Below are 27,521 nucleotides of genomic sequence, written 5' to 3'. Positions count from 1 at the left end.
GAAGTTGAAGTTTAGGAATTACACTGATATTGGTACCATGTTAATGTGAAATTCCACCTCAATGAGTCATATATGGAAGCTTCTACGGTAATGGAAGGCCTCCATGTCCAGATCCACTTGGTGATCGTAGAGCCCCACTGAGTGCGGCGAGGTACATATTAAGCCACGCCCACTAAATACCCCGATCGTCGAGATTATCCTACATTGAAAAGTATCAATAATCTGTGCATATATCTTCCCGAAAGCAATTGATTTTTTGCTCAAGTCTGTTGTGAGACTCCCACAAGATGATTGATCAAGAACAAGCAGAAGGAAAGATTTACCAGTGCAAATCCTGGGGAGGTATTAACGAAACATTGATGGCGGAAGGAATTCGCGGATATATTCATCGTCTGCGTCCAGCTCTTCAAGATCATGACAGGGAAGAAGCCATTGAAATTTCTGTAATTTAGGAAAATGAAAACAATGTTTGAAAGATTATCGGCAGCTGACATTAGGGTGACGGCATGAAAGTGTGCTACAGAAGTAAACTATTCCCAATTCCAGCTCCAATCAATGATTGCCAACCACGCACTGCGACGGCGAAGTGCATGTGATAACCCGCCGCCAATAAATAATAAGCTGACTTCCCAGCCCTCCGAGCTTTGGAGTAGCATCCTTTACTTTTCAACTTGCCAAAATATCTCCCTAGAAGCATTTTCTTGACTGACAACATAAGGCTAGTGGTCCTGTCAGCTCGTCTAAATTAATCGTAATCGATTACATCAACCAAATGGTTCATCCTAGCCAAGTGGAGGGGAAACTTTATGTCTTCCTGCCCAAGGCTGAGCTTAAGGAAATGGATATTACCCTCGATACGAATGTAACAGATATTGTGCGCATACACAAGGTTATCTGTCTTGGAACTGTGCATGGTAGACCGGATTATGTGAAAGTAATGACTGTTTGTCCCACTACATATCCCCCTTAATGATTTAACAAATCTAATCTGAAGCCTGCAGATCACAACAAAAGTCATAGAAAATCATGATTACGTGCCTATCTCTCCTACTCGGAAGAAGCCCTACGACATCCAGATCAAGCTACGCAATAACCTTGGCTGGGGATACTCTCGTGGGCAACCGGCCATTTTTATCACTACGTTACCCGAACTCTCATATCTCAAGATCGACGAGTTCTACGAGGTCCCAGTTGAAGCACTTAGGGAAGCAACAGATGATTACGAAAACCCATTATCTATTCCAACTAGACATCATGGAGGGCTAGCTGAGCTCAAAAACCACATTAGATGTCGTGATAAAGCCTGCAACAGCGCCGCAGCATATCAGCAGATGCATGAACGGGAGCTGCTTGAGGTAACAGAAAACTTATCCTTGAACTCTGAGCAGCATAATCACGGCTGAGAAGTTCCAAGGAAGTACGGACCTTTCAATCATTGCATCATATCTATCGACTATCGCTAGATCTGGTTTCATATCATAGGATACCATAGCTATCCAGGGATATGTATCTGTTCGAGCAACTGAACAGATAACTCACTTCGAGCTCCAAAGAGCTTGGTGTGGGCAGAGCATAGCTAGGATTTCTAGTATAGCCTGCTTGACTATGTGATGAGGCATCATTTAGTCAAATTGGGGGTCTTCAAATATTGATGGCTGCGGGACAAGGGAAAAGAAGAGTCGAGTAATCGAGCTTGATTTACGAAGGAATACACTGATACACTCATTTGGTTAATTTTGGGCTTTGATTTAGTTCTAGAACAGATACACTCTTTTGATTTGTGATTGTGGCAGTATTATTTATCCCGATGGAAAAGAATCACTATCATTGAGCCGAGGCGGGAAGGTCACTGAGCATTCAACATGTATCCAAAGCTCCCTTCTATTTTCATTTGAACAAATATTCTTAAAGTCCCTTGAAGAGAAGAATTTTCGTGATCTTGATGGGTGTAAATTTGCCATTCAGGTTCTATTTTCCTCGTGATGTACTCAATTACCCTTAAAGCGTTGTCCCTAATATAGATTCCCTATTTCCTACAATAATTATTTCCTGTTCTGTCATTATTCCCCAAGCCTCTCGTTTTCATTAATTCCTTCACTCAATACTAGGTAGTCTAATCATCAGTGAAAGATCCCTCCCATTCATCCTCAAGGTCTTCTTGATCTGTCCAGCCCATGTCATCCTCCTCATAATCTTTCCCTTTCCATTTTCCCTTTCCTTTATCATGATGAACTATCTCATCGTCTGATATCTCGCTTTCACTAATGCTATTATCCCCAGCAACGGTAAAATCATCGCCATTCTCTTCATCCTCCCCTACATTGACAATCTCAAACTCACTCTCACTCTCACTCTCACTCTCACCCCCACTCCCCATTGGCGTCATAACAGCCATATCATAACTCTTTGTTGAAGAAACGCTCCGTACATCACCATCACTAGCCACCCGCACCTCACTTTCAACATCACTCCCAATATCACCCCAAGCTTCACTCCCAGCATCACCCCAAGCTTCACTTCCCGCAACTGTAGCCGTCCGATTACTCCCATCCCTAACAACCAAACTAGTATTAACAGAGCTCCCCACATATCCCGCTACCCCTTTATACTGTACACCTGGCGTAAGACCACCAACATTAGCATAATAAGCTGGCGGAACATCCGCGCTCGTAACACCTCCACTTCCATCGTCGTTTCCGCCTGCCCATAAGGGTAGATATTGCCATTCATTATCTGTCAGGCAGAGTAATGTATTTGTCAATATTGTGAATTCTGATCCATCAGGTTTGGAGAGCATGGAGAGACAGATATCTTCAATGTGATGACCGAGTTCTTTGAGGAAAGTAGAAAGATCGAAATTATGGGCTTCATCTATGTCTGGCTGATTGGGGCTGGGATCCGGGTTGGCTGAGAATGGCTTGGGATTGTTAGCGAAGGAAAACTGAGAGCTATCTTCCACTAGGCGTGCTTGAAGATAAGCATGATTCTGGTTGTAAGCACTCATGAATGCATAATTTGGTCTTCCCTCATTCATGCTCTTAGTGTTAGGTGGTGCTATTGTGGAAGCCGGATCCGAAGGCGAGGACGAGTGATAGTTTTCCTTCCCGCCCTCAAGATTGACCTCACGATTGAATTCACTGACATAAATTTCAAGGTGACGAGGATTTATTCTGCGAATGGTGTCTCTATCGACAAGAAATTTCCCCCAACCAAGTAATTGCGGGTCATATAGGGCAAACCTGGGGCTCTCCATTGAAATGTCATCCCAATCGACATCTCGAAGGCGACGCCAAAAGTATGGCAGTAAGACTCTTTCACGAAATCCAAGGCCGTTATAGATGTAATTTGCATCCGGTACATCTTTCGTAACAACTTCTGGTATATCCCATTGAACTTGCCGCTGATTGTTGTTCGCCTGAGTAATCTCGAAGGATTTTAATCCTTGGTTCAAACAGATAATAATTTTCGCTCGAACATAACTACGAAGATTGACGAGCAGCTGCTGAATAACTGACTTCCTTCTCTCATATACAGCCTTTTCTATCTTGCCGGTGTCTTTCTTCTTGTAGCAATAGTCTTCAAACTTGCATATTTTTCTATACTCTGGTAGTTCTAGGAACCAAGCCATTCTTTCATCCAACAGATCGGTAACAGTTTTCTGGATACGATCGCAAAAGTCCTGACTTGCATGTTGAATAACGTTCAACAAATCTTCATCGAGCTCCTCACGAGGTCGAACATATTTGTATGCTGCTTGCCTGTCATCATAGCTTTTACATAGAGTTCGTGAAGCCACATTAAGTGCCTCCTCAGAAACAAGAGTGGAAAATGCAGCTCTCGTTATCATAGGTATCTTCAGGCCAAGCCCAATATTCAAACTGGCTTCGGGAAGTATTTCGACAAATTTGGTATTGCTACCGTCCATGATCCATGAAGTAATATAGTCAACCTAGTTCCAAATTAGGAAATAGAAACGTAAAATTCGTGATGGGGTTCTTACCACAACACTTGTACATTCATAATACTTCGCCAAAACAAATAAAGTCCATACCTTTGGCGCCGAGTCCAGTTTAGGCACTTTACCTTGAATGATCCTGAGAAGATTTTCGATTCCTACTCTGTGCCGGATTGGGCTGTAGTCCAGTACCTCCTTCTTCAATCCTGTTTGGGGAAAGTCTTGACGAACAATTCCATTAAGTGCATGTCCTTCTAAGCTATTTTTGATACCTTTTTGCATTTCACAATCATCCACAAAATCCCCCCCGCTACACGCGGTTTGTTTAGGTATTTTGCGACCTAAAGATGTACGAAAAAATTCATCGTTGAAGCGCGAGTCAATCGTGGGGTCTAGAGGGCTGAAGACGAGGTGAACGACACCGGCTGCAGAATTTTTCACTCGGAGTTGCTCAGCAGCTTTGGCTGGTACAATCGCAGGCCCCGGAATATCATCATCGCCGGTAACCAGCTGATTTTCGACACCACAGCGTTGCTTGGCTAAATACCAGTTTCTGATTCCTGCCGAGCAAGACAATTCTGATACCAGCTCGACTGCCTCGTCACCTTCCTCAGATGGTGTGAGGTCAAGCACATATCTAATGCCATCTGGAAGGCGATGCAGGAGGCCTTTTCTCTTTCTCGCCCAGTATTGTGGTCTTTCGTCGAACATCCTGGAGAATTTCGGTGAACCGAGAGCTTTCAACTTTTCACTATCAACTCGATATACTTTGTATGGTTGAGAGTCGCCTTTGGAGTCATAGAAAGTGATCCCCCCGGGATATGAGATGTATACTTGAGTATCACCTTCATCTAGAAGTGATTTACTATATTCAACTGCATTGTGATCTCTTTCATTCAGCTTTTGTCGGGTCTTGCGCTCCTTTACGCCGAGAGGACTTCCTTCTTTTGTATCTTCCCATGCGGTGTTAAACAGTGGCTGCACTGTTTGATGATCTTCCGTTAGTCTTGAATCAAAGCTTACTGGGCTAAGCAATTGTAGAGTTCAATCTACAATATACGCACCATCGTCTGAAGTTGAGGGTTTACGGCCATCACTCATGTTCGTTTCCTCCATTTGCCCTGAAATACTGAACCCTCCTGGGTATTTGTTACTGAACGATTCAATAAGAGCCTTCTCCTCAAATTTCGGGTTCAATCTGTTTGAATGATCGGGTGAGATGAGTCTTTCATCAGAGGAGCCACAGATTAGCTTGCCAGGAGTGAATCTGGTAACCTTGGATGCGGGCGTGCCCATTGTCTGTTTTAAGAGCTTTGAGGTAAAGAATCAAGGTGACACTTTTTGATTTTGCTTTCTATAGATTGTTTGAGAGGTGAATATAACTTGGATAAAGTAGGGGGAAAAAAGTTTCCAATCAGGCTGAGGTCTACTAGGCAGCAACGAGGCCTCCTAACAACGACAAGGAGGAATGCCCGTAGGTCAGAAATGAAGATTCGATGGACGATTCTGAGTCAGTATAGCTAGCTTCACGTCCAAATATGATCTAGATGACAGCTCTTCAAGGCAAAAACGATAGGAAGTACAATTATACGCCGTTAGAAAAAGCAAATTAATAGTAAAGCTTCTATCTAGGGGACCGGAAACGTGATAAGGCGGGGTAAGCTAGAACTACGGCTGTGTGATCACAGGCCACAGATATCCGCCAAGGCGGCTTCTAGGGCTGTTATAGGCTTGTCATGCACGAATAGCGTGTCTGAAGCTTGCGACCGCGAATTAGTCCCACCAGGTCTTTCTAAAAAGATTTTGGTTGAATTCAATACTATGATGTGGAATATTGTTCCAGATTGTTAGTGAGAACGTATTTCTCGCAATTCTATTATTATCTGTCTAGTAGTTAGAACACGCGTCTATATTAATCGTTAGATGTTTTTCCGGTACTGCCTATCTAGCTAGCGCAACACTTAGTTGGAGTAGTATCACCCTATCATTCTTGGCCTTAAGTGGCCCGTGTCTAGGCACTATTCGCTGACTTTGTACGGAGGAGAGGAAATTTATGCTTAATTTGCCTTCGACGAGTAGGTTTCGGAAGCGAATGGATGGAAAGTTAAGAGCTGTTAACTTTAAGGCTTTCGTCCGATTTCAGTCTGACGGAGAGTTGAAGTAATCATCAAAATAGCCACTCCAATTCACGATTCTTCCTGTCGCCTGCATATCCAACGTCTGTCCCATCATTTCGGTATTTTAGATTTTAATCCTGTCGTCCGTCCACCGTAATAATGATCAAAACACCCTCCAGCTAGCAATGGATAATAACCTCCCTCCGTCCCTCGAATCCAGCCAACCCCTGGATGGTTGGATCACCTTTATAGCATCTCATATACGCCACTCTCGCTATAGCATCATACCCCATCTCAATATTTTTACACTTGGTTGCTTCCGCTACACATATTGTCTGCCCTAGCATAGTATTCACCTCAGGATCATCCTCTTCTATCTCCACCAACCTCTCCATGACTTTTCCCACAGCACCCGAAAACCCTCGCGTTCCACCAAGTCTCGAAGAGGCGTATATTTTGCCCCTCAATAACATAGAAACAGCGATTCTCCGCAAATCTCGATCTCGTGTCTCCCAGCCCACAACCATGGATGGTATAATTGTCTCCAGCTCAAAATCCCCGCTTTCTTCTAGAGCGCTTTTCCAACTCGGTGTCGATCTTAGTATCTTTGCAATTTCCTTCAATTCCTGCAGTTGTGCGGAAAACCTTCCTTCGCCTACTTCTAGGTTATTGAGATGGTTAGATGAGGTGATTAGGATGTATCCAGATAACCAATTCATCTTTAATAAATATGCTATTAACAAATCCGAATCTTTTTCACAGTGAAACTTATCGTTAGACTGGCATTGTTTTTGGCGCTCTTCAAAAAGAGGCGAGAAAGATCGATCCCAGCGTTCATATTCTCTCAAGGTTTTCTTCTCCTCTTCAAATTTAGGGTCAATGTCAAAGAAAAGTCCATTATTCTGAGAATTTTCTTCCTGGTCATTGTAAAGGGTAGAAAAGTCATGTCGTTTGAGGGTCGAAGCAAGCCACTCCATACTTTTCATTATAACCCTTTCCAAGCCATTCTTCGCCTCTGTGAGATTAGAAAACCGGCCCGGCATCATTTCAATGTCTAGCTCGCCTAGACTTGTCCTCTTCGCATGTTCTGGTTTTGTATCTGCATACCGTAGGACTCTTAGTTCCAAACGACGAAAGCACTTCAGACAAGTACTTTCGGACATTGATCCTAGATGACCGCCTTGGGGGATATATGTCCTAACCACCCACTCACGTAGTGCTCTTAGTCCCAAATACATAGTTGAAACCCTTTCATGGCTGTCTACTTCGTTACCCCTACCCATCATATTAGAAAGAAGGTGGGTGATAAGCGTTGTTCTACTATCCACATCAATGTCAATGACACCTACACCCATTCCTGGGCCCTCGGAAAATGGTACTGTCCTTTTCTTCGTCACATATTTCGTATTGCAATACTCTCGATAACTAGACATATGTCTAAAGGTACCTATTTGGATCTCTCGATTCTTTGGTCGTAGATCAAGAGATCCAATCATGTGAACTGCATCAAAAGCGAGGGAGGAAGATTGACACCCCAAGAAGATAAGACCCCACCAAACCTCGAAGTATCCCGAACTCCCTGTGATTTCTCTCACAAAATTCCGAAAACGTTCTTCTGCACTCTTATTTCTCCACGTCGATGGTGGAGAAACAGAAACCTCTGGTTGTGATAAAATGGAAGATGATGTTGAAGCCACAGAAGTGGGAGATATAGCGGGACTAATGGACACATATCCAGTTCTCGGTACGAGCGCTCGGGGTGCGATGTTAGTTACAATAGTGGGCTTCACATTGGATTTCTGAAGATAAGCGTAGCCTTCGCATTTATGTCCAAACCGAACACATCGCAAACAACCCGGTTTTGCTTCATCGCATTTGACTTTTCTTGACCTGAATCACGTTCAGTATATTGCCTCGAATGGACAAGACTCGAAGAGTGACGGTTAACATACTTGCAAGTCAAACAGCCGGTTTTGACCTTTGGTCTACTCGCACGAGAACGTCTTACCCTTGGCTGTGGTATTGGCACAGTTGATGTTGGACACGGCTGCGGAAAAGCGTACATCTGGTTTGCCATAGATGTAAGTCTTAGCTAACGATTGATATTGTATCCCTAACTGTTTACCAGTCGATCATGGTCTCGTAGTTTATTCTCACTGCTTATCAAATGTAGACGTTGAAAAGCAAAAGTATAAGAGGATGCGAACCTTGATCTAATTCAACCGGGGCACACGCATATATCATTTTATCCTGCGGCACACCATCTTCAAGTTAGACACTACAGGGTAATGTCCTTCTCAGGACATGCCTGTCCGAGTCTCCACTCTCACCCGCCATCCCGAGTTGGTGGTTCCGCCTCACAAGCGCTTACTGCTCAGCTTCTCCCACCAATGAATGTCCAATTCTAAACACGTTCAGGCCAGCATATGATCCATGATTGAGTCTTATCAGCCAGTAAAAAGAAATTCTTCACCAACAATAGACGATAGAGAGGTCCGAACAATATTTCGAAGAATAGAAATGCCAACCATGCATCCTCGTAATGGCGGCGAATAAGGAATGAAGGTGTAATGAGTCGTACGAAAAAGGAATAAGGAATAAAACGTGGAGGGTGGATACGGGGTGGTCTGCACTGTAACCTTATTATATTTGGCTGCAGTAGTCTGATTGTGTGTTAGATTGCTTGCAACACCTTGATGCATTGTGGTGAGCATAACCTTAGGATTTGCCTATTGTGACATTTCTTCCCACAAATGATGAACCTCATAGCTTAACATACTTCCGATATTGGTGGAAACTATGTTAGTAGGCCAACACGGCATCTACCTGAAACACTTTGATCCCGCAGCTGTCAACATGCGTGGTACATCCATCTGATAACGCAACGGAGGGGAGCTTGATGAAGTAGATATAAGTTGGTGAGATAGTATCAATACGAGATAGAAAGCATGCAACCACCATGAAACGTTGAACGTTGAGGACAAGTCGCGGCTCTAGGTGTTCAGGATGCTCAGCATTGTAGAACATTAAATCCGGATAGAATCACATCCGCATGCGCATTTCTAGCGTGAGGTTACATCACACACTATCCCCCCGGTCATCGGGATTAGTGAAATTGAATGACCGCAGTAACTTCCCTATTCTTTCGACAAAGCGGCATTCGAGGTAAGATACAACAAATAAGAACTGCCGTGTTGCATTACTGAGAAGCAGGAAACAACAATAAGGCGGGGTTAAAGTTGAATGCGACCTATCCGACCTGACCTAATCTGCTATTTTTATGAAAGGTAGCTCTCCAGTCTCTCCTGGTGGACCGAATTTTTCCATAACTATAATGTAAGGCTATTGATTGACGCCTTCTGAGTGCTGAAGCGAAGGTTGTAACATTAGCTAGGATAAGAAATAACAGGACTCTTTTGATTCCTCATTGGTAATACCGTGCATTGTTGCACAGTGCAGGTGGTAATCCCCCTTCCTCTTTGTGCTTCCTTTTGCAGATACGCATAGTGATCAAGGTTCGTAAGATAAGATTGCAAGGGAGTTTTCTTCATACAATCGTTTTATTGCTTGCAGCATAAAAGCTCATCGTTAGGTTGATGATCTACAGCCCACCTTAGTTCAGCCTAGAGTGCCGCCCCGGCGGAAGCTTTTAGATACCCGCCGAGTGCCGTCGTAATCGGCGGTGTTTCCTATTGGCCGACTTATTGTTAACCAATCAAGTATAAATAATGCGTCCTACGGGGTAGAATAAATTAGGGGCCCCGGGTGGCGCTCGGCTTTAGTGAGCTGGATGGACAATCCATAACTGCGATCCTACAGTCCTACTCAATCTATATATGGTCAGCATCGCCCGATATTGCAGGCAAGTTTGCTTTTCATGAGCCGATTAGTGCGCAGGTAAGAACGATAGGAGCATTGAACGAACCTCGGGAAGGACCGCCATGATGACCGACCGGCATGAATGCCCAAGGTCACACGAGTAGAGGTCAGCTGTCCGTCCAGCAAATTATGATGGCACATGATATATTAGTGATATCCATTCTCATATAAGTCTTGGTTTTCTCTGAGGATCAAGTTAATTGATCTCAATTTGAGGTTTGATCAAGCGCTAGCCCACGGGTCTTGGCGTTCTTAATAGAATGATATCGGGGTCTTCAGTCCTCAGATCATATCTCTTGTCATACGGGCCAGCATATTTGGCAATTGAAAACCTTAGTCCTTTTTGGGTTGAAAACCCGTGGACAATCATTTAAGCTTTTGATACGATGAGTTAGCGCAGTAGGTACTCCTATTTCTAACGGCTTACGCTTAAAGCTCATCTGGTGATTCCTCGCGGAAGGTTTAATTAAAGGAGCGAATGTGCAGCAAGGTGCATATTTGAAACGCTATGCTGTCGTGGGGCTAGATGCTATAGTAGAAGGCCCTCGACTTAGAGATTGGGCAATAGAATGGATCTAGTCGAGGAACTAAAAGTTGCCATTGTAAGGGTAATCGTGTCGAGTTGTCAGCGATTTGCGGAAAGAAAACACCAACAAATTGCTGGGTAATAGAAGATTTGAATGCTTGAAAGCCATTAATATACGAGCACCTTGACCGAGGATCCGATGTCAAAGGTTGATTGGATAATGAGGAGTATGGATGAGCATTTTGTATTTGATGGTCCGTTTATTGACGTGAGCCTGGGTTGTCATTTTTGAAAAGGAAACAGCAATGGAATGCTATTCATCCAGTTTCCAAGTTAAGGTCGTCCCACTGTGGCATCCGATTTCCCAAAGTTAGCACACATACATTTCCTCAAAAACCAAATATTTCTCAGCAAAGTCTGAAATAGACTGACAGGTATAGGTGCTTAACATACATAGAATTAGATGCAGTTGCATGAGAGACTCAGCATCAAGATTTTACCATTAACTATACCCAAGTCAAGAATATCAGAAAAATGCTTGAAGAAGATATATATGTTTGTGCCCTACTTCGGCTCGAGAGATGCTTTAGCAACCTGAACATCTGGATAGCTACGGGTATCTAAAACTGCATGGAGCTGAATGTGATCGCAGACCCATCACAGTCGGGACTTGCCCTCATATCTATACGAGGAAGGATCCCTCAGCATAGCACTTCGGCTCGACTAACATTCCCATAATTCCATGCAAGAACTTTCTCACCAACATCAGAATGTCCGCCTTTACCTCTCCAGACGATATGGGATAACGACTACGTTCCAACGACAACTCTTTTGTCTTTGGCTTCAGCAAAGCAGCAATATTTAATTCAATCTCCATATTTTCAATTAACAGGTTCAGCTTTACTACTTTGCACGTTAGTGCGCTTTCGTTAAGTTGAGGATATTGTACACTCAATGGGTTTCTCCTTACTGCCGACAATGCTAAAGCCATGATGGCTCTTTTTCTCTGTTCTTCCCATGGAAATTATCTTCCAAGGCAGATAGCAAAAAGAGTTTAACCTTTATACGTGCTCCTCAATCTTGACCTATCTCTTCTTCCTTTTTATTCTTCCAATTTATCACGTTTCAATCATTGAAATCCTAGGAATCTTCTTTACTCTTTAATCTTTGATCAGACTTAATTAAAAGGTCATCCCTAGTCACATCAGCATCAAAATCCCAATTTCCATATCTTCAACATCCAAATTCTCAATTTCCCAACCACTCTCAAAAACGATCAGATCAAACCACAGAACAGCACCACAAAAACGTCAAACCCTATGACACCAATGCACGGAGTATCCAAATCCGAAAGGCCGCGAATCTCGAAATCCCAGCTCCATCACTTCCACTCCCGCAACTACTCCTACCACTACTCCTACCACTTTCGCCAGTATTGTCGTAAAAACCACTACTACTCCCAAGGGGAAGGTTACCATTATCATACCCCTGAAACGTAGTCCTAAAGTTCAAAAACAAAGAAGCATTTCTGATGAGATACTTAGAAATGTCCCTCCTCTGGTTCTCATGCCGGGGGAGATGAAGATGATAGAAACAAATATAATTGACACCTAGAATTGTGGCTTGAGCTGGAGACGGATTTGATGATTAGCACATATGGAAGGGAAGGTATGGAAAAATGACGGATTTTCTTACATGGGGAAACGTAATTATTAGGTAGCAAATGGAAACAAAATTATCAATGTCTTTAGAAGGTATCATATTATTCATTATTCATTATTTTATCCCCTATTTAAGGTATTTCCAGCGCCCCTGAAGACATCATCATTAGCATTTATTCCCAAAATTGAGAAACTATCAACTTACTTTGGATTATCCTCCGTGAATTCATCCCACCGCCTAGCCTTTTCGGTCTCCTCATCTATTTTCTCAAAATCATCAGGATCAATCTCAGGTATAATACCACTCGCTTCTCCACCACCTTCAATGATACCACCTCTTGCCCTCTCTTCATCAAGATACTCATCAATCGTCATTGTCGGTAAATTATGCCCTGGTCTGAATACACCTTCTTGCAATGCCTGCCTACTTTCGAGCAGAGTAAATGGCCGTAACGGTTTTCCCCCAGTACTCAATATTGGTCCTTTATTGTTCGTGGTAATATCTCTCATATCCAAGCGATCGGAGTATCCTGCATCTGGTCCACGCAAGCCACCTATTCTTTCTCTATTGTCGAACTGCGGACCTTCGGGAACTCGCGGCCCTACGGGTGCCATGGCCAAGATCTCGAGTTCGCGATTGATAGATTCTAGGGATTGGAAGGAATTGTGCGAACATAAAGAAAGTTTAGCTATTTCTAATTCGCGTACCGCATCCTCATCGTTTTGTATATAGGCTGGGTTTTGTGCCAAAAACTACCAACTGTCAGTTTACCGCATCGCACAGGAAGAGCGTGCTCCTAGGCTGGTCGAAATAAAATCTCTCCTTGAAGACCGTATATACATACATCCAGCTTCTTCTTCAAATCCTTCTCCATTTTAAAATTTGCAATTTTCGCATTTCTCCTTGCAGTTGGATCTGTGGTAGAAATAGTTGAGAAAGTAGATGGCGATTCTTGATATTCAGCATGTAGCTTCTTTTCTGCACTAGATAGCATCTCATAATGTCCCAATTGGGTTAAAAATGCTTCGTAAAATTTCTTTGCCTCCTGCAGAATCACTTTTCGATCACTTGTATCAGTTGTAGAAAGTCGTTGCCCTAAATCTGCAATCCTATAAGGGATGACCAAATATCTTGAACGGACGGTTAGCCTGCTTCTGGTATTTGTGGCTATACACATACTGAATGTCACTAGAATTAATATCCTCTAGTGTTTCATTTGGACTGAATAATGCAAGTCTATCTGCAAGCTGCCGACACTCTTGATATGCACTGAGCGCATTTGCAACATCTTCTTGGTATTTCTCTGTATTTGTTTCCCATGATGATTCGACAGCAAGTCTTTGGCGCTCCGCTGAATTGAAGATGGCTTTTAAAGAGTTATCTGCCATCTTGAGAGAAACAATAAGAGTCTTTGTGGTACTTGGATTAGTTTGTAGATACTTTCTAGAGCTTCAGTTCAGGGCAGCAGTGGTGGGGGAATCAGTTGTAAGGCCCAAAACCACCGGAGAATGCGGCCGGCGGCCGATGGTGCGGTAGGATCACAGATCACCTAGATAGCATTTTCTATGGAGCAACACGTGACAACGCAGCCTCAGCGTGTCATTCTTGATTAGTCGAGTTTTCATGGCTAGGTGAAGCAAAATCACGAAAAACAGCAATTCACTGTTTACATGCTTCCTTCCATAGGGCAAGTGTGTTTGAGCATGTTTGTGCGATGCTCTCGTCTAAAACGGATTACCTAAGGTGACCGGACGACAACCTACTAGATGACTTACAACCTTATCACCCTCGCAATCAAATCAAATTCTTTTAGTCTATAGTGTACCCCTCCCTCTCTCTTCACCACCAAGATATCCATCTCTCTTGTCAAAATCTCGCTGTGTCCCGTACCTCATCGTCGTGCAGTATAATCCCTCATTCCTTACCTTTTCCTCTTTCTATACTCCATATTGTTGTTCCTTTCACCTTAATGTTGATACGTGTGCATTGATTTGTACTGTGCAATCTCACCCTGCAGCTTGAGTTTGAAGAGCTGCATTTATAGCTGAGACATCAAAGCTTCTATGCTAATTGTGTTTTGCTTCTCCCGGTGTGGTATAACAATGGAAACTAATGCATATCATCAAACAGCAAGCAAACAAACGTCTTCTTCAGACGAGGAAGATCTTTTGTCGTTTCATGACGCTGTTACTGTCATTCAACCTCAAGTTCTCTCTTCTTCTGTCAATGTTGATACTTTCCGAGGAAATATATCTTTTGCACATAGCAATGGCAATGCTGTAGTAGGTGTCAACAGCGGATCTATCAACAAGGTCTCGCAATCTTCTTACTCCACTCAATCTTCATCCTTTCTGAACGGTAATCAAGGTGATACCGGAACCTCTCTGTCTCTTTCAACCTACTGCAGGCCGGAAATTATCTTTGGATCTCCTTCGGAGAATCCAGAAATTTCACTTCATAAAACATCGCCCAATTCAATTCAAGCTTCGGATTCGGTTTCTCTACTTTCTGTCACTGATCAAGGTCAAGGTCTCACTACACCAGTCACAACGTCATCGGCGAGGAGACCAAGCTTTCTAGAGAAATCTCCACGATCCTCAAGTCCGGACCTGATCCAATTCACTCCTCCGGAGAGAAGTTTGTCAAGAAAGGAAAGTAAGAAAGCTAGGGAGTCTATTCAAATTCATGCCTCAAAGCTGAAATCTATTGCACCCGCCTTCTCTGCATTGAATCCTTTTCCTTCTTCGAGATTACCCCGCACGCCAGGAGACTTTAAGAGGAATCCAGCATCTCTTTCTATTGATAACCTTATAAATCCTGAGCCACAAATACCCATATCAGCCATCACAAACGCTCTCCATTGCAAAAACTTTCAGGGGATCCCTAGGAAAGACGTTGTTCAACCTACTGCTGGAGATAAACTTTCCCTTACTAGGATAGCCAGTATGGAATTGCCACAAGCTCCCCACGTTGCGGATGTGGTCATGTCGATGGTTAGTTTTATAAATAGACCCCTATGCCTTCTCTAACAATTACTAAATAGACTGTTGACTTGATTGCTTCACAAGAGTCTGCTTCAGCTGCTGACGGCCAGCCTCAAAGGTCGAAGATGCTAAACCTACCAATTCCTTCTCTACTCGCTGAGAATGGTAAGGGGGTTTCTTCCGCTGCTGTATTAACAAACTCTCTTGGTCCAGATCTTTATCGCGACATTCCTCTACAACCCGGCTCGTCATTTCCGGTGGATTCTTCTGCTGTCGTGTCAGCTACTCGCATTACCCAAGCCTCTATGCCATTTGCACTTGCCACAAGAACAACTGATGACGTTTTTGCAGAACTCAAGCGGCCTTTACATGCTCAAGCAAGGTAAATCCAGATTGATACTGAATTTATGTCTATCGCTGATACTTTCAGCACCAACATTCAGGCCTCCGACAAATATGACAAGTCGAACCAACATGAAACGCTTGCTGCCGAGGAAGAGGAAGACGAAGACGATGGAGAGGATCTGAATCAACCGGCTCCAGCTATTAAACGAATCTCAGCACGAAAGCAAAAAAATGCTGCCATATTTGACACATTTCTCAAAGAAGTTGCCAAACAACCTAAGACAGAAAAAATTTCACATGCGGATGATGAAGCAGTTCAGTCTACCAGGTGGTTAATTGAGCAGGCGGAAAAACAACATATCATAGAGAGTCCTAGAGATTATCAACTTGAATTGTTTGAGAAGGCCAAGAAACAGAATCTCATAGCTGTTTTGGACACTGGTATGTTCTTCCCCTACCTTCTTTCTTTGAGTGTTTTTAATTCCACCAGGCTCTGGCAAAACATTTATCGCCGTTCTCCTACTTCGTTATATCATTGACCAAGAGCTTGAGGACAGAGCTATTGGCAAATCTAAACGTGTCTCATTCTTCCTGGTAAGACCCGCCGGTTCCTTGATGGATCAATACTGACATGTAAATAAGGTTGATTCTGTAACTCTTTGTCATCAACAACACTCAGTATTGAAAAATAACCTCAATCAACCAACGGACATGATCTGCGGGATCATGGGAACAGATCTTTCTGATCACAAAAAGTGGAAGAAACGAATGGATACAAACATGGTGATTGTATGCACTGCAGAAATTCTTCGACAGTGCTTACATCATTCATTTGTTACAATGAGTCAAATCAATCTGCTAATTTTCGATGAGGCGCATCATGCAAAGAAAGATCATCCTTATGCCAGGATTATCAAGGATTTCTATCGCAGTGATACAGATGAACCAATTTCTCTGCCTAAAATATTCGGGATGACGGCATCACCTGTTGATGCTAGGGATAATATCAAAAAAGCTGCAGAAGAGCTTGAGGGTCTTTTACACAGTCAGATTTGCACTGCGGTAGATCCTAGCTTGATGCAGTACTCGATCAAAGGCAAGCCGGAGACCATTGCTTTCTATGATTGCTTGGGCCCGAGATTTCACACTCCTCTTTATCTCAAGATGCTCCCACTCCTAGAGGAGAACCCTATTTTTCAGAAGCCGTTTATATTTGGGAAGGAAGCCAGTCGAACTCTAGGGTCCTGGTGTGCTGACCAAATCTGGACTTTCTGTCTTCAAGAGGAAGAGTCTAAGAAACTTCAAGCAAAGACAGAGCAGGCGCACCACAGCAAAAAAGTACCGGAGCCATTGGAGGTCCTGGAGGAACGCAAGGAACAACTTCAAGAGGCTAAATCCATTGTGAAAGATCATATTTTTGAGCCACCTCACTTTGCGTCAAAATTATCAGATGACTTTGCAACGAAGGTTCATTATTCGACTAATTTGTCTACAAAGGTGGTTGCTCTGTTGAGTATTCTCAAAGATAGATTTCAACGACCAACTAATGACAAATGTATTGTATTTGTCAGAGAGAGGTACACTGCACGGCTTCTAGCGTCACTCCTCTCCACACCTGAAGCCGGAACACCGTTTTTGAAGGTCGCACCGCTGGTATGTGATTAATTTATCCACTCAGTAGTAAAATACTAACATTCTCATAGGTTGGTACCACGTCTACTTCAGCCGGAGAAATGCATATCACATTTAGATCCCAAACCCTTACCATGCACGATTTTCGCAATGGTAAAATAAATTGTCTCATCGCAACATCCGTTGCAGAAGAAGGCCTTGATATTCCTGATTGTAATCTCGTCGTTAGATTTGATCTGTACAGTACAGTAATCCAGTACATTCAATCCAGAGGCCGTGCTAGACATGTAAACTCGAGATATTACCACATGGTGGAGAGCCATAACGAAGAACAGAGGCGAACGATCAAGGAAGTTTTGAAGCATGAGAAATTGCTGAAGCATTTTGCTTCTGCTCTACCCGAGGATCGAAAGTTGACTGGCAACAATTTTAATATGGACTATTTTCTTAGAAAAGAGCGAACTCACCGAGTCTATACCGTCCCTGGTAGCAATGCGAAACTCACCTATAGAATGAGCTTAACGGTCTTATCTGCCTTCGTTGATTCCCTTCCTCAAGCCCAAGATTCAGCCCTTCGTGTGGATTATGTCGTCACAACTGTCAATAAGCAGTTTATATGTGAAGTCATTTTACCGGAAGAAGCACCTATACGTGGAGCAATTGGTCGGCCAGCAACAACCAAACAGGTAGCCAAATGTTCTGCAGCTTTCGAAACATGTGTAATTTTGCATCAGAAGGGCTACATTGATCAATTCCTGCTCTCCACATTCAAGAAGTCGGCCCATATGATGAGAAATGCCCTTTTAGCCGTGGATGGAAAGAAACGAGAAGCTTATGAGATGAGCACGAAACCAACTTTGTGGTTATCCAAAGGAGAGCAAGGCATCTTTTATATGACTATATTGTCTCTCATATCTCCGGAAAGTCTCGACAGAGCATCACAACCCTTGGGTCTACTTACAAGATCTCCTTTGCCTGTTTTGCCACAATTCCTTCTTCATTTCGGAGGCGGTCGAAACTCGCCGGTTTCATGCGTGCCTCTCACTTCTTCAGTGAAGCTCGAAGGAACCACGCTTGACCAAGTTAATATGTTCACCCTATGTCTATTTCAGGATGTGTTCAGCAAAGCTTACAAATCGAATCCTGATAGTATGCCGTACTTTTTGGTTCCTATCAATTGTCCAAATCACACTGGGGACTGGAAAGATTATGAGCCCATGTCAATAATTGATTGGGAAACTGTTCAATATGTCCAAGATTTCGAGAACAAGCAGGCCGGTAAACCATGGGAGCATAAGCCATGGTTAGGAAAGCCAGATGAGTATTTCAAAAACAAGTTCATAACTGATCCTTTCGATGGATCTCGAAAACTGTGGTCGGTAGGAATCACAAAAGACTACAAACCTTTGGATCCAGTTCCACCAAATACAGCACCTAGAAAGGGAGCTAGGAAGAACAACAGTAACATTATGGAGTATAGTTGTAGTCTTTGGGCAAAAGCTAGAACAAGACGAACCTTCGATGAAGAGCAACCTGTTGTTGAAGCAACATACATTTCGCTCCGGAGAAACTTGCTTGATGAGTTTGATACAGGAGAAGTTGAAACTCCAAAGAAATGCTTCGTAATTTTGGAACCATTGAAGGTTTCACCTCTCTCAACCACTGTAGTTGCAATGGCCTATCTTCTGCCTGCCATCATTCATCGAGTTGAGTCATATCTCATTGCCCTCGAAGCTACTGATTTATTGCATCTTGATATTCGCCCTGACCTTGCATTGGAAGCCGTTACTAAAGATTCTGACAATTCTGAAGAGCATGGTGAAGAGCAAACAAATTTCCAACGAGGAATGGGTAACAATTATGAACGCCTCGAATTTCTTGGGGATTGTTTCCTGAAGATGGGAACATCAATATCTCTATACGGTTTAAACCCTGATAGTGACGAATTTCGTTATCATGTTGATCGTATGTGCCTGATATGCAACAAGAATTTGTTCAACACGGCTTTAAAGCTGGAGCTTTACAGGTTCATTCGATCAGCAGCCTTCAATCGACGTGCTTGGTATCCCGAAGGCCCTGAGTTATTAAGAGGTAAAACGGCTACTGCACCAAACACTCACAAGCTTGGTGACAAGTCAATTGCAGATGTTTGTGAAGCGATGATTGGCGCCGCCTTACTCAGTCATCATGAAAGCAAATCCATGGATAATGCAGTTCGTGCAGTTACCGAAGTTGTCAATAGTGACAATCACAAAGCTATAGTATGGTCTGACTATTACAAGCTCTATCAGAAGCCAAAATACCAAACTGCTGTAGCTACAGCTGCACAAATAGATCTGGCGAGACAAGTTGAGACGAAACATCCGTATCACTTCAAATACCCACGGCTTTTAAGATCAGCATCCACCCATCCAGCATATCCGTTTTCTTACGAACAAATTCCCAGCTATCAACGACTCGAATTCTTGGGCGATGCCTTACTCGACATGGTATGCGTTAACTTCCTCTTTCACAAATACAGGTCCAAAGATCCTCAATGGCTTACTGAACACAAGATGGCCATGGTATCCAACCAGTTTCTCGGAGCGCTCTGTGTGCAGCTAGGCTTTCACAAGCATATGCTTACACTTGATTCACAGGTTCAAAAAATGGTTGCAGAGTATGCTTGTGATATCAATGAAGCCCTTATCCAAGCCAAAGCAGATGCCAAGAGAGCGGGTAAATCAGAAGATGATTACGCTCCTGATTATTGGATCACCGTTCGTCAACCTCCTAAATGTCTTCCGGATATGGTTGAAGCATTCATTGGTGCCATTTTCGTTGATTCTGAGTACAAATTTGAGGAAGTAGAGAAGTTCTTTGAAATGCACATCAGATGGTACTTTAAGGACATGAGTATCTACGATACTTACGCCAACAAGCATCCAACCACATTCCTCACCAATTTCTTGCAAAAGAATATGGGTTGTGAAGATTGGGCACCTGTTAGTCGTGAAATGCCTGGAGAGGATGGTAGAAAGAATGTTGTGGTTTGTGGTGTCATTGTGCACAACAAGGTGGTATCAACTTTCCAAGCTGAAAGCATGCGATATGCGAAGGTGGGTGCAGCTAAGAAAGCTTTGGCACAATTGGAGGGTATGAGCGTTCGAGAATTCAGAGAACAATTCGAATGTTCATGTAAAGGGGATGTTGCTGATGCAGAGGGCAATGTCGAATTTGTTGAGCGTGAGGATGGAATCTCAGGGATGGATATGGGAATGGGACCGGGTTATAGAGAACAGGTTTTTGATGATATTTTGAAGGAAGTTGGGGATGATATGAATGGAGAAGATAAGGAGAATGGAATTGTGGAGGATTTGACGGAAGGAAAATTACTGGAGTTATAGAGTAGGGAATTGTACTAATGAACAGACGATGGCGGACTTTACGTTTATTCATCCACGACTTCATGACTAGGAACTACGCACGGTTTGAACATTTCATCAGCCATAGGATACCGCTATACGTAGAGACAGCATTGCATTTCTTACGAATCACGAAGTTTTACGATGATGATTCCTTACGACCAGATGATTTTACAGGTTTCATGGTAGTGAGCATGGCATTATAATGTCATGACATTTCCGGATTACGCATCACAGCTGTATTTTTTTTCTTTTCGATTCCAGCTGCATCTTTGCTTGAGAGCATGCATACTTCGAGCTTCTTCTCCAGAGAAAACGAGCGGCTATTGATTTAGTCACTTGTGATGCGATGGGATTTCTCTTCATAGACTATTCACGAAGAATACATAGCTAGCTTTTTCGACGGAGTATGTCATTTGATTGAAAAAAAAAATCATTTCCTTCGACTTGTTCTTATATGTGACATGGTGACTTGATTGATTGAGTATCTAGGTAATTATATGTGATATTTAAATGTAATATGTGCTGTGATATCTAATTGACGTGAAGTAAAGTAGAGTGAAATGAAATGAAATGACGAAAGTGAAATGCAGCGCCAAAAATGCTATTATTCCTATGATGTGATGATGTGACATCCAAACTCCAATGTGAAATGCTCCAGCCTTGATCTCTATTAGAAATGGACATTATTCGTCTAGTGCTTTTTTCGCTTCTGGGTCTCCTTTCCTCTCCTTTTCTCCCTCCTCTTTTCTCCCTGTGGATAGGGATGATTTCATAGCCTAGTTTCCGGTCGACGGGCCCAGACTAGTTTTTCTCATCTGACGACCTGGTATTATTATGATGTCTCTTCTCGTGTTTCCAGCTTTTCATCCCATATCCATCCATCTAACATCTTCACCCCTCTCTTTCATCCACTATTAACCACTCATCATGCAATTCCCGCCCACAACTTAAACCAAAACCCTCCTCAACCCACCGACACCCCCTAATACCCTCCGTCCACTAACCGCACATCTGCCTGCTCCACTTTCCCACTTCCCTTCTCTTCCCTTCTCTCCTTTCCCTTCCCCATCCACCTTCACATCACCCTTCATAAACTTCTCCTGCAAATCATGCAACCCCTCAATCCACCTATGAATACAAGTATAACAATACACATATCCTGTTTGACACGCGGTTGGCGTCGTGATTTCTTCGAGACAGATTGGGCAATTTTCTAAGGAGGTCGAGGTGGAAGGAGCTGGGACGACATAGATGGGGAGTTGGGTTATGGTTGAGATCGGGGGATTTGTTGGTTCTTCTACTTCTGACGGTTGTTTTTCTTCTGATGAGGATTTTGACGTGGTCTCCGGTTTTGTTACAGGAGAAGGGGTGTATGATATAATAGGCGGTGGTAATTCTAATCCTTCTATTGCTTTTCGAGATAATTGTCTTGCAAAATCACTCGCATGCCACCATTCCAGGAATTTCAGCGCAAAGATACTGGTTGGTAGTAATAGTTTTAATCCAGAACCTATTCTTCCCATTGCCAGTCTTGGATCCAATAGACTTCTTATTCCTAGATTCGACCCTGGTATTGAAGATGCAGCATTCTTAATCGCTTCAAAAGCTTGGAAATCTGCTTGACTTAATCTTCGTATCCGCGTTCCTATTAACCATAAAAATGGATCGGAATATACACCAGAGCCAGATTTCGAACCCGAAAATAGGTATCGTAGATTAAATGCTAAGATACTGAAATAATATGCGGCATTCACGCTGGGATATACATTCGTAAGAAACCAACGATAATAATGTAGAAATCGTTGTTTGAGCGTTGGATTCGGTGGCATGCGTGTATAATTTGCGCCGAGAAGTGCTCTCGGTGCATTGATCTCCTGAGACTCATCGAGTCGACGTTTAAGATATGGAATTCCAACGAGCACAGCAAGATTCTTCCATACATCCCCTCTTGTAAGTTTTGTCGTTTCGCGTAGACTGGCATTGGCTGCTTCGGCCGTAAGTCGCAGATCGCCTACTGCCGCAGGTAAGGCGCGTTCCCGTTTTAGAGAATAAAAGTTTTCGACAAATGAAGAAGAGTAGGTGGTTAGATAGTGGTGTTCGATTGCTAGGAAGAGGAGAGCGTGGATTTCGTGAAAGGAGTTGAGGATTGGGAGGAGGTGTCGCGGATGTCGGTGTGTGGCGATGGTTAGGAGGTAGTGGAGAGAGGGAGGAAGGAGTGACGAAAGTTGGGTGGAGGACAAAAGTTCGAAGAGAGAGGGTTTGTAGGGGTCCAAAGGTGGTTCGGAAGACATGATGGGTAGACGGTGTGAGGTGTATTGTGGTAGGTATTAGATGGCTGGTATCGTTTATAGCTAGCTCCGTGGTGTTTGCAGTTGACAGCTCGAGAACCAACGGCAAATTTCTATATTCGATACTCTTGATACAGCTCTTTGTAATATGCGTCAAGGATCGCGCGAGATTCAATTGCCAGCTTCACGGTTTGGTGATGAAGGAGTTCGGGGTATGAGAGAAGCCAAAGTCGAGATTATCAGATGAATATTGATAGATAATAAAATTGACACTATTTGCATCTCATATGGCATAATAGATAATCGAAGACATTATATATAAGTATAAAATGTAGTTGAATAATATACGAATCTGTATATGATAAGCTCTGAAAGTATGGGGTGTGAAGTATGAAGGTATCTTTCGTCGCGAGGCTGTGATGCCGAGGTTGAGAGCTTACCTAACCGTTGAAGTTCGGAGTTGTGTGGTGGAATTATCACGTGCTTGGTAAGGAGATTTAGATTTCGGCATATAGAATTAGCTCCCTCCCCTATAGCCACTACCGAGACTAGCAGCTAGGCCTACTACATCACAACTAGGTCATGACGAGGAGAGAGGTACTTGAGTTTAGAATCCTACTCAGCATCTCTAATGATGACTGGCTACACCGAAATGAGTTCCTTATGTGTATCGAATTCATTCTTGATATTTGATTCATTTATATCAAGGTGACCATCCTTATACGATTATAATTAGATCAGATGATGAATATATCTGCAAACCAGACTTGGTAGTTATTAGAGTAGACTTTTCGAACAAAAGCATATTCAAATTGAGTCTGTTAGTTCAGGCACACTATAAGTCTGTACCGTTAGTGTACTAGCACTCATTGTAGGTACTATTCGGAGGATGATTATATTTTCCCCTTTTAAGTTCCTAGTCCATCATGTTCATACTTACTCCTCTTTTCATACTTTCCAATTGACAAACATTGGAAAGTCTCCAACCGAAATACAAAACTAACAAACTAACCACATCCGCCTCGACTCCCTCCTTAAATATTTAACTGCTCCACCTTCCTTTTTTTTCCTTTCCCCTTCTATCCATTGTCCATCCTGAGATCTTATATATCCATCATTATCAAATCAATGGACCTCTAACATTTAATACTTCTTTTACCCTCTACTACTTCTCTTAAAACATGATAAAATCGCAACTCAAATTCAAATCTCATATCTCAGGTATGCTTCTATGCTAAAGATTACAATACAATGATAGGTATACATACTCCATCAGAATAGTAAAGCTTTCTTCTTTTGATTTATTCATTCATCCATTATTAATCATTAATTTATTTATTAATATGCTCGCTATTTAGTGACTGGCTTGGACTTGTACTCATACCTACCCTCCACTCTTCATTTACTGACACATACGTACATACAAATAAGTCTTTAACAGTAATTCCCATCGCTCATTCTTCCCTCCCTTCTTTACTTCATTTCATGTTACTTGAACACCCAACTCCTATTCTTATTCCTATTCTTTCGCTTCCAAACTCATGCCATCCCAAGTTGATAAACCAAACGCCCAAGTAATGAGATGATAATAGTTGTATCTGTAAGTTCGTTCGTCCGTTCGGAGTTAATTAATCTGCTTTAATCGCACTATTTGTTCATTAGTTTCCTACTTCATCTAGCCAATAACATTTCAATGCTCAAAGTCACAAGGGAAAAGAGAGGCGAGGATAAGGCCAAAAATTACGGCAAGGGAAAAATAAACTCACCCATAAACCCTCCTAACAAACCAAAAACAAGTCAAAAATCCCACCGTTCCCGTCGCTAACCCATAAGTCACAGCTACAACCCCACAATAACTAAAAAACAACACTCCACTCACAAACCCCTCAATATGTAATCTTCGCATATAAAACCACACGCAATACATCATGACCCAAACTGCAGATCCTCCTCCTACTAGAAAGGAATGCCACCACCAATTATAATCTTCGGCGCATAGTTTAATGTAGATGGTTACGATTGTGACTTCTGCGATTGTGATGATGAGGAGAAGGGTTATGAGGGAGAGAAAACCAAAGACGTAGTAATATCCGCTCTTATCTTGCCAGAGGGATTGGAAGACGAAGAGAAGTTCGATGAAGATTACTGCAAAAGGTATGAGGCCCGCTAGAAGGATGGATGAGGTTGAACGGATGTACCATGGTTGGACTGGGACTTGACGTGGGATAATGGAGGTTTTGGTAGGAGATTCCCAGGCACCTGAACGGGTGTAACCATAGTATGAACCGGCATAGACGAGAGGGAGTTGAATGCAGAGCCAGAGAAATACGAGGGCGATGAGAGTACCGAATGGGAGGGCGGTACTGGATGCTTGAGCCCAGACGAAAAGATTGAGGATGAAGATTAAGGAGAAGAGAAGACCGGGAAAGAGCGTGGCTGTAATTAGAGTATTCTTGCGCCAATTGAGACCTCCAAATGTTTTATAGACACGTGCGCTAAAGTAACCAGAGAAAACTCCTGCGAAGATGAAAAGGCCAATTCCGACACTGATAAAGCCGCCTCGGAAACTAGGGTTTAGGATGCCCAAACTACTAAGAGAAAGTAGACCGAACGCCATGAAGACGAGTTGCATCCCGGATCCAACCAAAGGAGCTAGGATATATCCATAAGGAGGTGGACGGAAAACATCTCCATGAAGTAATTTCCATCCCGTAATATCTTCCAATTGTTCGTCATCAGAAGAAATATCGGCATCATTCTCAGTATCAACTTGATCCAATAAACCGAGTCCAATTTTCTCTCCAGTTTTGGGTGATCTTGTTCCACTACCAGGTCTAGATCTCCTTTTTTGTTTCGCTTTTCCATCTTCTCCTGAAACATCCTTGCTGTATGCTTTGATATCTCCTCGAACCGTTCTAGCTAAGATCATAGCAACGATACCACTAAGAAGTCCGGAAATGATTAAAGAATTGACGATAGCCAACCAATGAATTCTTGAACCCTCCTCTTGGTTAACGAAGTATAGATCCCACCGGTTTCTCCATTCCACCTTTTCATCTTCCCTGAAATAAACAGAATATGTGTATGGAATTTCCATTGTAGCTCCATCATCCAAATCTGTTTCTCTTTCCGGTGGATGGTATGACGAATGTGGATATGCGAGGGCAGATGAAGAATCGGTATGGTTCGGAGTGAGATATAATTCAAAAGGGGTATCGACATCATTCAAATCGGCTGGACATCCAGATTCGATTCTTTTATCGGCTCCAACACTCTTGGTATAAACTTCGAAACCAACGATCACTTTTCCGCCTCTTTGCCCATCCTTTCCTGGAGCTTTTCGATATCGCAGAACGATGGTAAGATGGTTGTTGATGAAATATCTCGATTTGCCAGTTGGAGAGAAATCTTTGTATCCCAATTTGAAACCGGCAGCATAATACTTCTTACTCTTATCCACAGTAACAAAACTCGTTGCTCCGGGTAAATTATCCACAATCCATTCCACGACATATCCATCCTTAACCAATTCCTTTGCGCGCTTGAGATCTCTTCGACTCACGGTCTTGGAACAGAGGAAATTACATTCTTGATCTTTCCCCATTACCAATTCAATATCCGATTGTGTGATCCGATCTCCCCGAAGAACTTCTCCGAGATTTAATGATATACTTTGACCACTGAGTAGAGAAGATCCGGCATGTCGGACACCGGTAGGAGGGCAGACGAAAGGAAGATCGTAGTAGGCATATTGTAATTGTGTGTTGTCGGAGTAAACTTTATTGACCAGTAAAGGGATTGCTTCGTTATCTTTATAGCTTCTAATTGACCAACCTATATAAATGAGATGATGGTTAGATCATTGTCGGGAACCTCGAGTGGAAAAGAGAAAACGAATGAAATGGCAGAATGGCAGAAACATACCCGGTATGTAGAAAGCATCCGTTATGGAAATAGCTAGAAAGAAGAGTAACCAAGTCCCTATTCTCATGGAAGAATATGTAGCCATATTAACTTGTATTATCGTGTCCAATAAATCATTAAAAGAAAGTGCGGGTAGTAAGTAAAAGTTTTGAGTCCGTCCCCCCAAGCCTTGAAGTCTTGTTGTGAGGTCTGTCAAATCTTTGGACGATGGCGGCACCAAATGGAATTGTTTGATCTCGAAGGTAAATAAATTTATGAATGAAGTGATTTGGTTATCGAGCGTTTATTAGAGTTTCCCTTTTCCCCTGTTGGTAGAATAGAATATGTTGATCACAGCTCCCTCTTCCCTCTTCCCCCTTCTCCCACTCTTTTTGGCCAAGATGTTCTGTCCGCCTAGTGGTCGTATCGCCCTGTTGTTCCTTCAAGATGGCATAAAGCGTAATCTGAGATTGTGTAAAGATAGGAAGTTTAAATCTTCAAGGGTTGGGAGTCTCAATAACGAGCGTAATTGGTACCGAGTACCTTTTGAAGAGAGAAATTAAATGGTGATACGATGGAGGATTGTGAATATCTGTCTTGGTGTGTGAATAAGATGGAGGATTATTAGATGAATTGATTTATTCGATTGTGAGTGAGTGTGAGTGTGAGTGAGTGTGAGTGCGAGTGCGAGTGTGATTGTACGGAGTGGTGATCCTAGGATAATTCAGAGGTTCGAGGCAAACAAGAGGAGTGGGGAGTGGAGTGGAGTGAAGAGTTGAAGATCTATTGAACGACACTACACTACTAGGGAATTCTCCACCCA

General features: G+C 42.8%; 8 protein-coding genes across 8 annotated transcripts; 2 read left to right on the top strand and 6 right to left on the bottom strand.

Moving 5' to 3' along the window:
* Positions 1–287: 287 nt before the first annotated feature.
* SS1G_13752 (predicted protein) lies at positions 288–1,403 on the top strand (the record flags this gene model as incomplete). Its single annotated transcript, XM_001585134.1, has 3 exons — positions 288–443; positions 719–943; positions 1,002–1,403. The coding sequence occupies 3 exons, from the start codon at positions 288–290 to the stop codon at positions 1,401–1,403; spliced, it is 783 nt and encodes a 260-aa protein (XP_001585184.1).
* Positions 1,404–2,113: 710 nt separating this feature from the next.
* SS1G_13751 (hypothetical protein) lies at positions 2,114–5,251 on the bottom strand (the record flags this gene model as incomplete). Its single annotated transcript, XM_001585133.1, has 3 exons — positions 2,114–3,949; positions 4,001–4,938; positions 5,020–5,251. The coding sequence occupies 3 exons, from the start codon at positions 5,249–5,251 to the stop codon at positions 2,114–2,116; spliced, it is 3,006 nt and encodes a 1,001-aa protein (XP_001585183.1).
* Positions 5,252–7,014: 1,763 nt separating this feature from the next.
* On the bottom strand, positions 7,015–8,149 carry SS1G_13750 (predicted protein; the record flags this gene model as incomplete). Its single annotated transcript, XM_001585132.1, has 3 exons — positions 7,015–7,087; positions 7,180–7,962; positions 8,025–8,149. 3 exons carry the CDS (start codon positions 8,147–8,149, stop codon positions 7,015–7,017), a joined length of 981 nt encoding a protein of 326 aa, XP_001585182.1.
* A 2,645-nt stretch (positions 8,150–10,794) lies between these two features.
* On the bottom strand, positions 10,795–11,468 carry SS1G_13749 (predicted protein; the record flags this gene model as incomplete). The annotated part of the gene is made up of 2 exons (XM_001585131.1): positions 10,795–10,824; positions 11,166–11,468. The coding sequence occupies 2 exons, from the start codon at positions 11,466–11,468 to the stop codon at positions 10,795–10,797; spliced, it is 333 nt and encodes a 110-aa protein (XP_001585181.1).
* A 326-nt stretch (positions 11,469–11,794) lies between these two features.
* Positions 11,795–13,527, bottom strand: SS1G_13748 (hypothetical protein; the record flags this gene model as incomplete). Its single annotated transcript, XM_001585130.1, has 4 exons — positions 11,795–12,005; positions 12,344–12,891; positions 12,984–13,269; positions 13,319–13,527. The coding sequence occupies 4 exons, from the start codon at positions 13,525–13,527 to the stop codon at positions 11,795–11,797; spliced, it is 1,254 nt and encodes a 417-aa protein (XP_001585180.1).
* A 714-nt stretch (positions 13,528–14,241) lies between these two features.
* On the top strand, positions 14,242–20,486 carry SS1G_13747 (hypothetical protein; the record flags this gene model as incomplete). Its single annotated transcript, XM_001585129.1, has 7 exons — positions 14,242–15,132; positions 15,183–15,505; positions 15,554–15,909; positions 15,959–16,062; positions 16,357–17,121; positions 17,172–19,589; positions 19,740–20,486. 7 exons carry the CDS (start codon positions 14,242–14,244, stop codon positions 20,484–20,486), a joined length of 5,604 nt encoding a protein of 1,867 aa, XP_001585179.1.
* A 968-nt stretch (positions 20,487–21,454) lies between these two features.
* Positions 21,455–22,798, bottom strand: SS1G_13746 (hypothetical protein; the record flags this gene model as incomplete). Its single annotated transcript, XM_001585128.1, has 1 exon — positions 21,455–22,798. The coding sequence occupies one exon, from the start codon at positions 22,796–22,798 to the stop codon at positions 21,455–21,457; it is 1,344 nt and encodes a 447-aa protein (XP_001585178.1).
* A 1,516-nt stretch (positions 22,799–24,314) lies between these two features.
* Positions 24,315–26,804, bottom strand: SS1G_13745 (hypothetical protein; the record flags this gene model as incomplete). Its single annotated transcript, XM_001585127.1, has 3 exons — positions 24,315–24,393; positions 24,562–26,629; positions 26,720–26,804. 3 exons carry the CDS (start codon positions 26,802–26,804, stop codon positions 24,315–24,317), a joined length of 2,232 nt encoding a protein of 743 aa, XP_001585177.1.
* Positions 26,805–27,521: the final 717 nt, after the last annotated feature.

This window comes from Sclerotinia sclerotiorum, genomic scaffold (assembly GCF_000146945.2).
Source record: "Sclerotinia sclerotiorum 1980 UF-70 scaffold_27 genomic scaffold, whole genome shotgun sequence".
In the NCBI taxonomy this organism is placed as follows: Eukaryota; Fungi; Ascomycota; class Leotiomycetes; order Helotiales; family Sclerotiniaceae; genus Sclerotinia; species Sclerotinia sclerotiorum.
The sequence above is the reverse complement of the archived record's forward strand: the minus strand, read 5'-3'. Positions and strand labels throughout refer to the sequence as shown.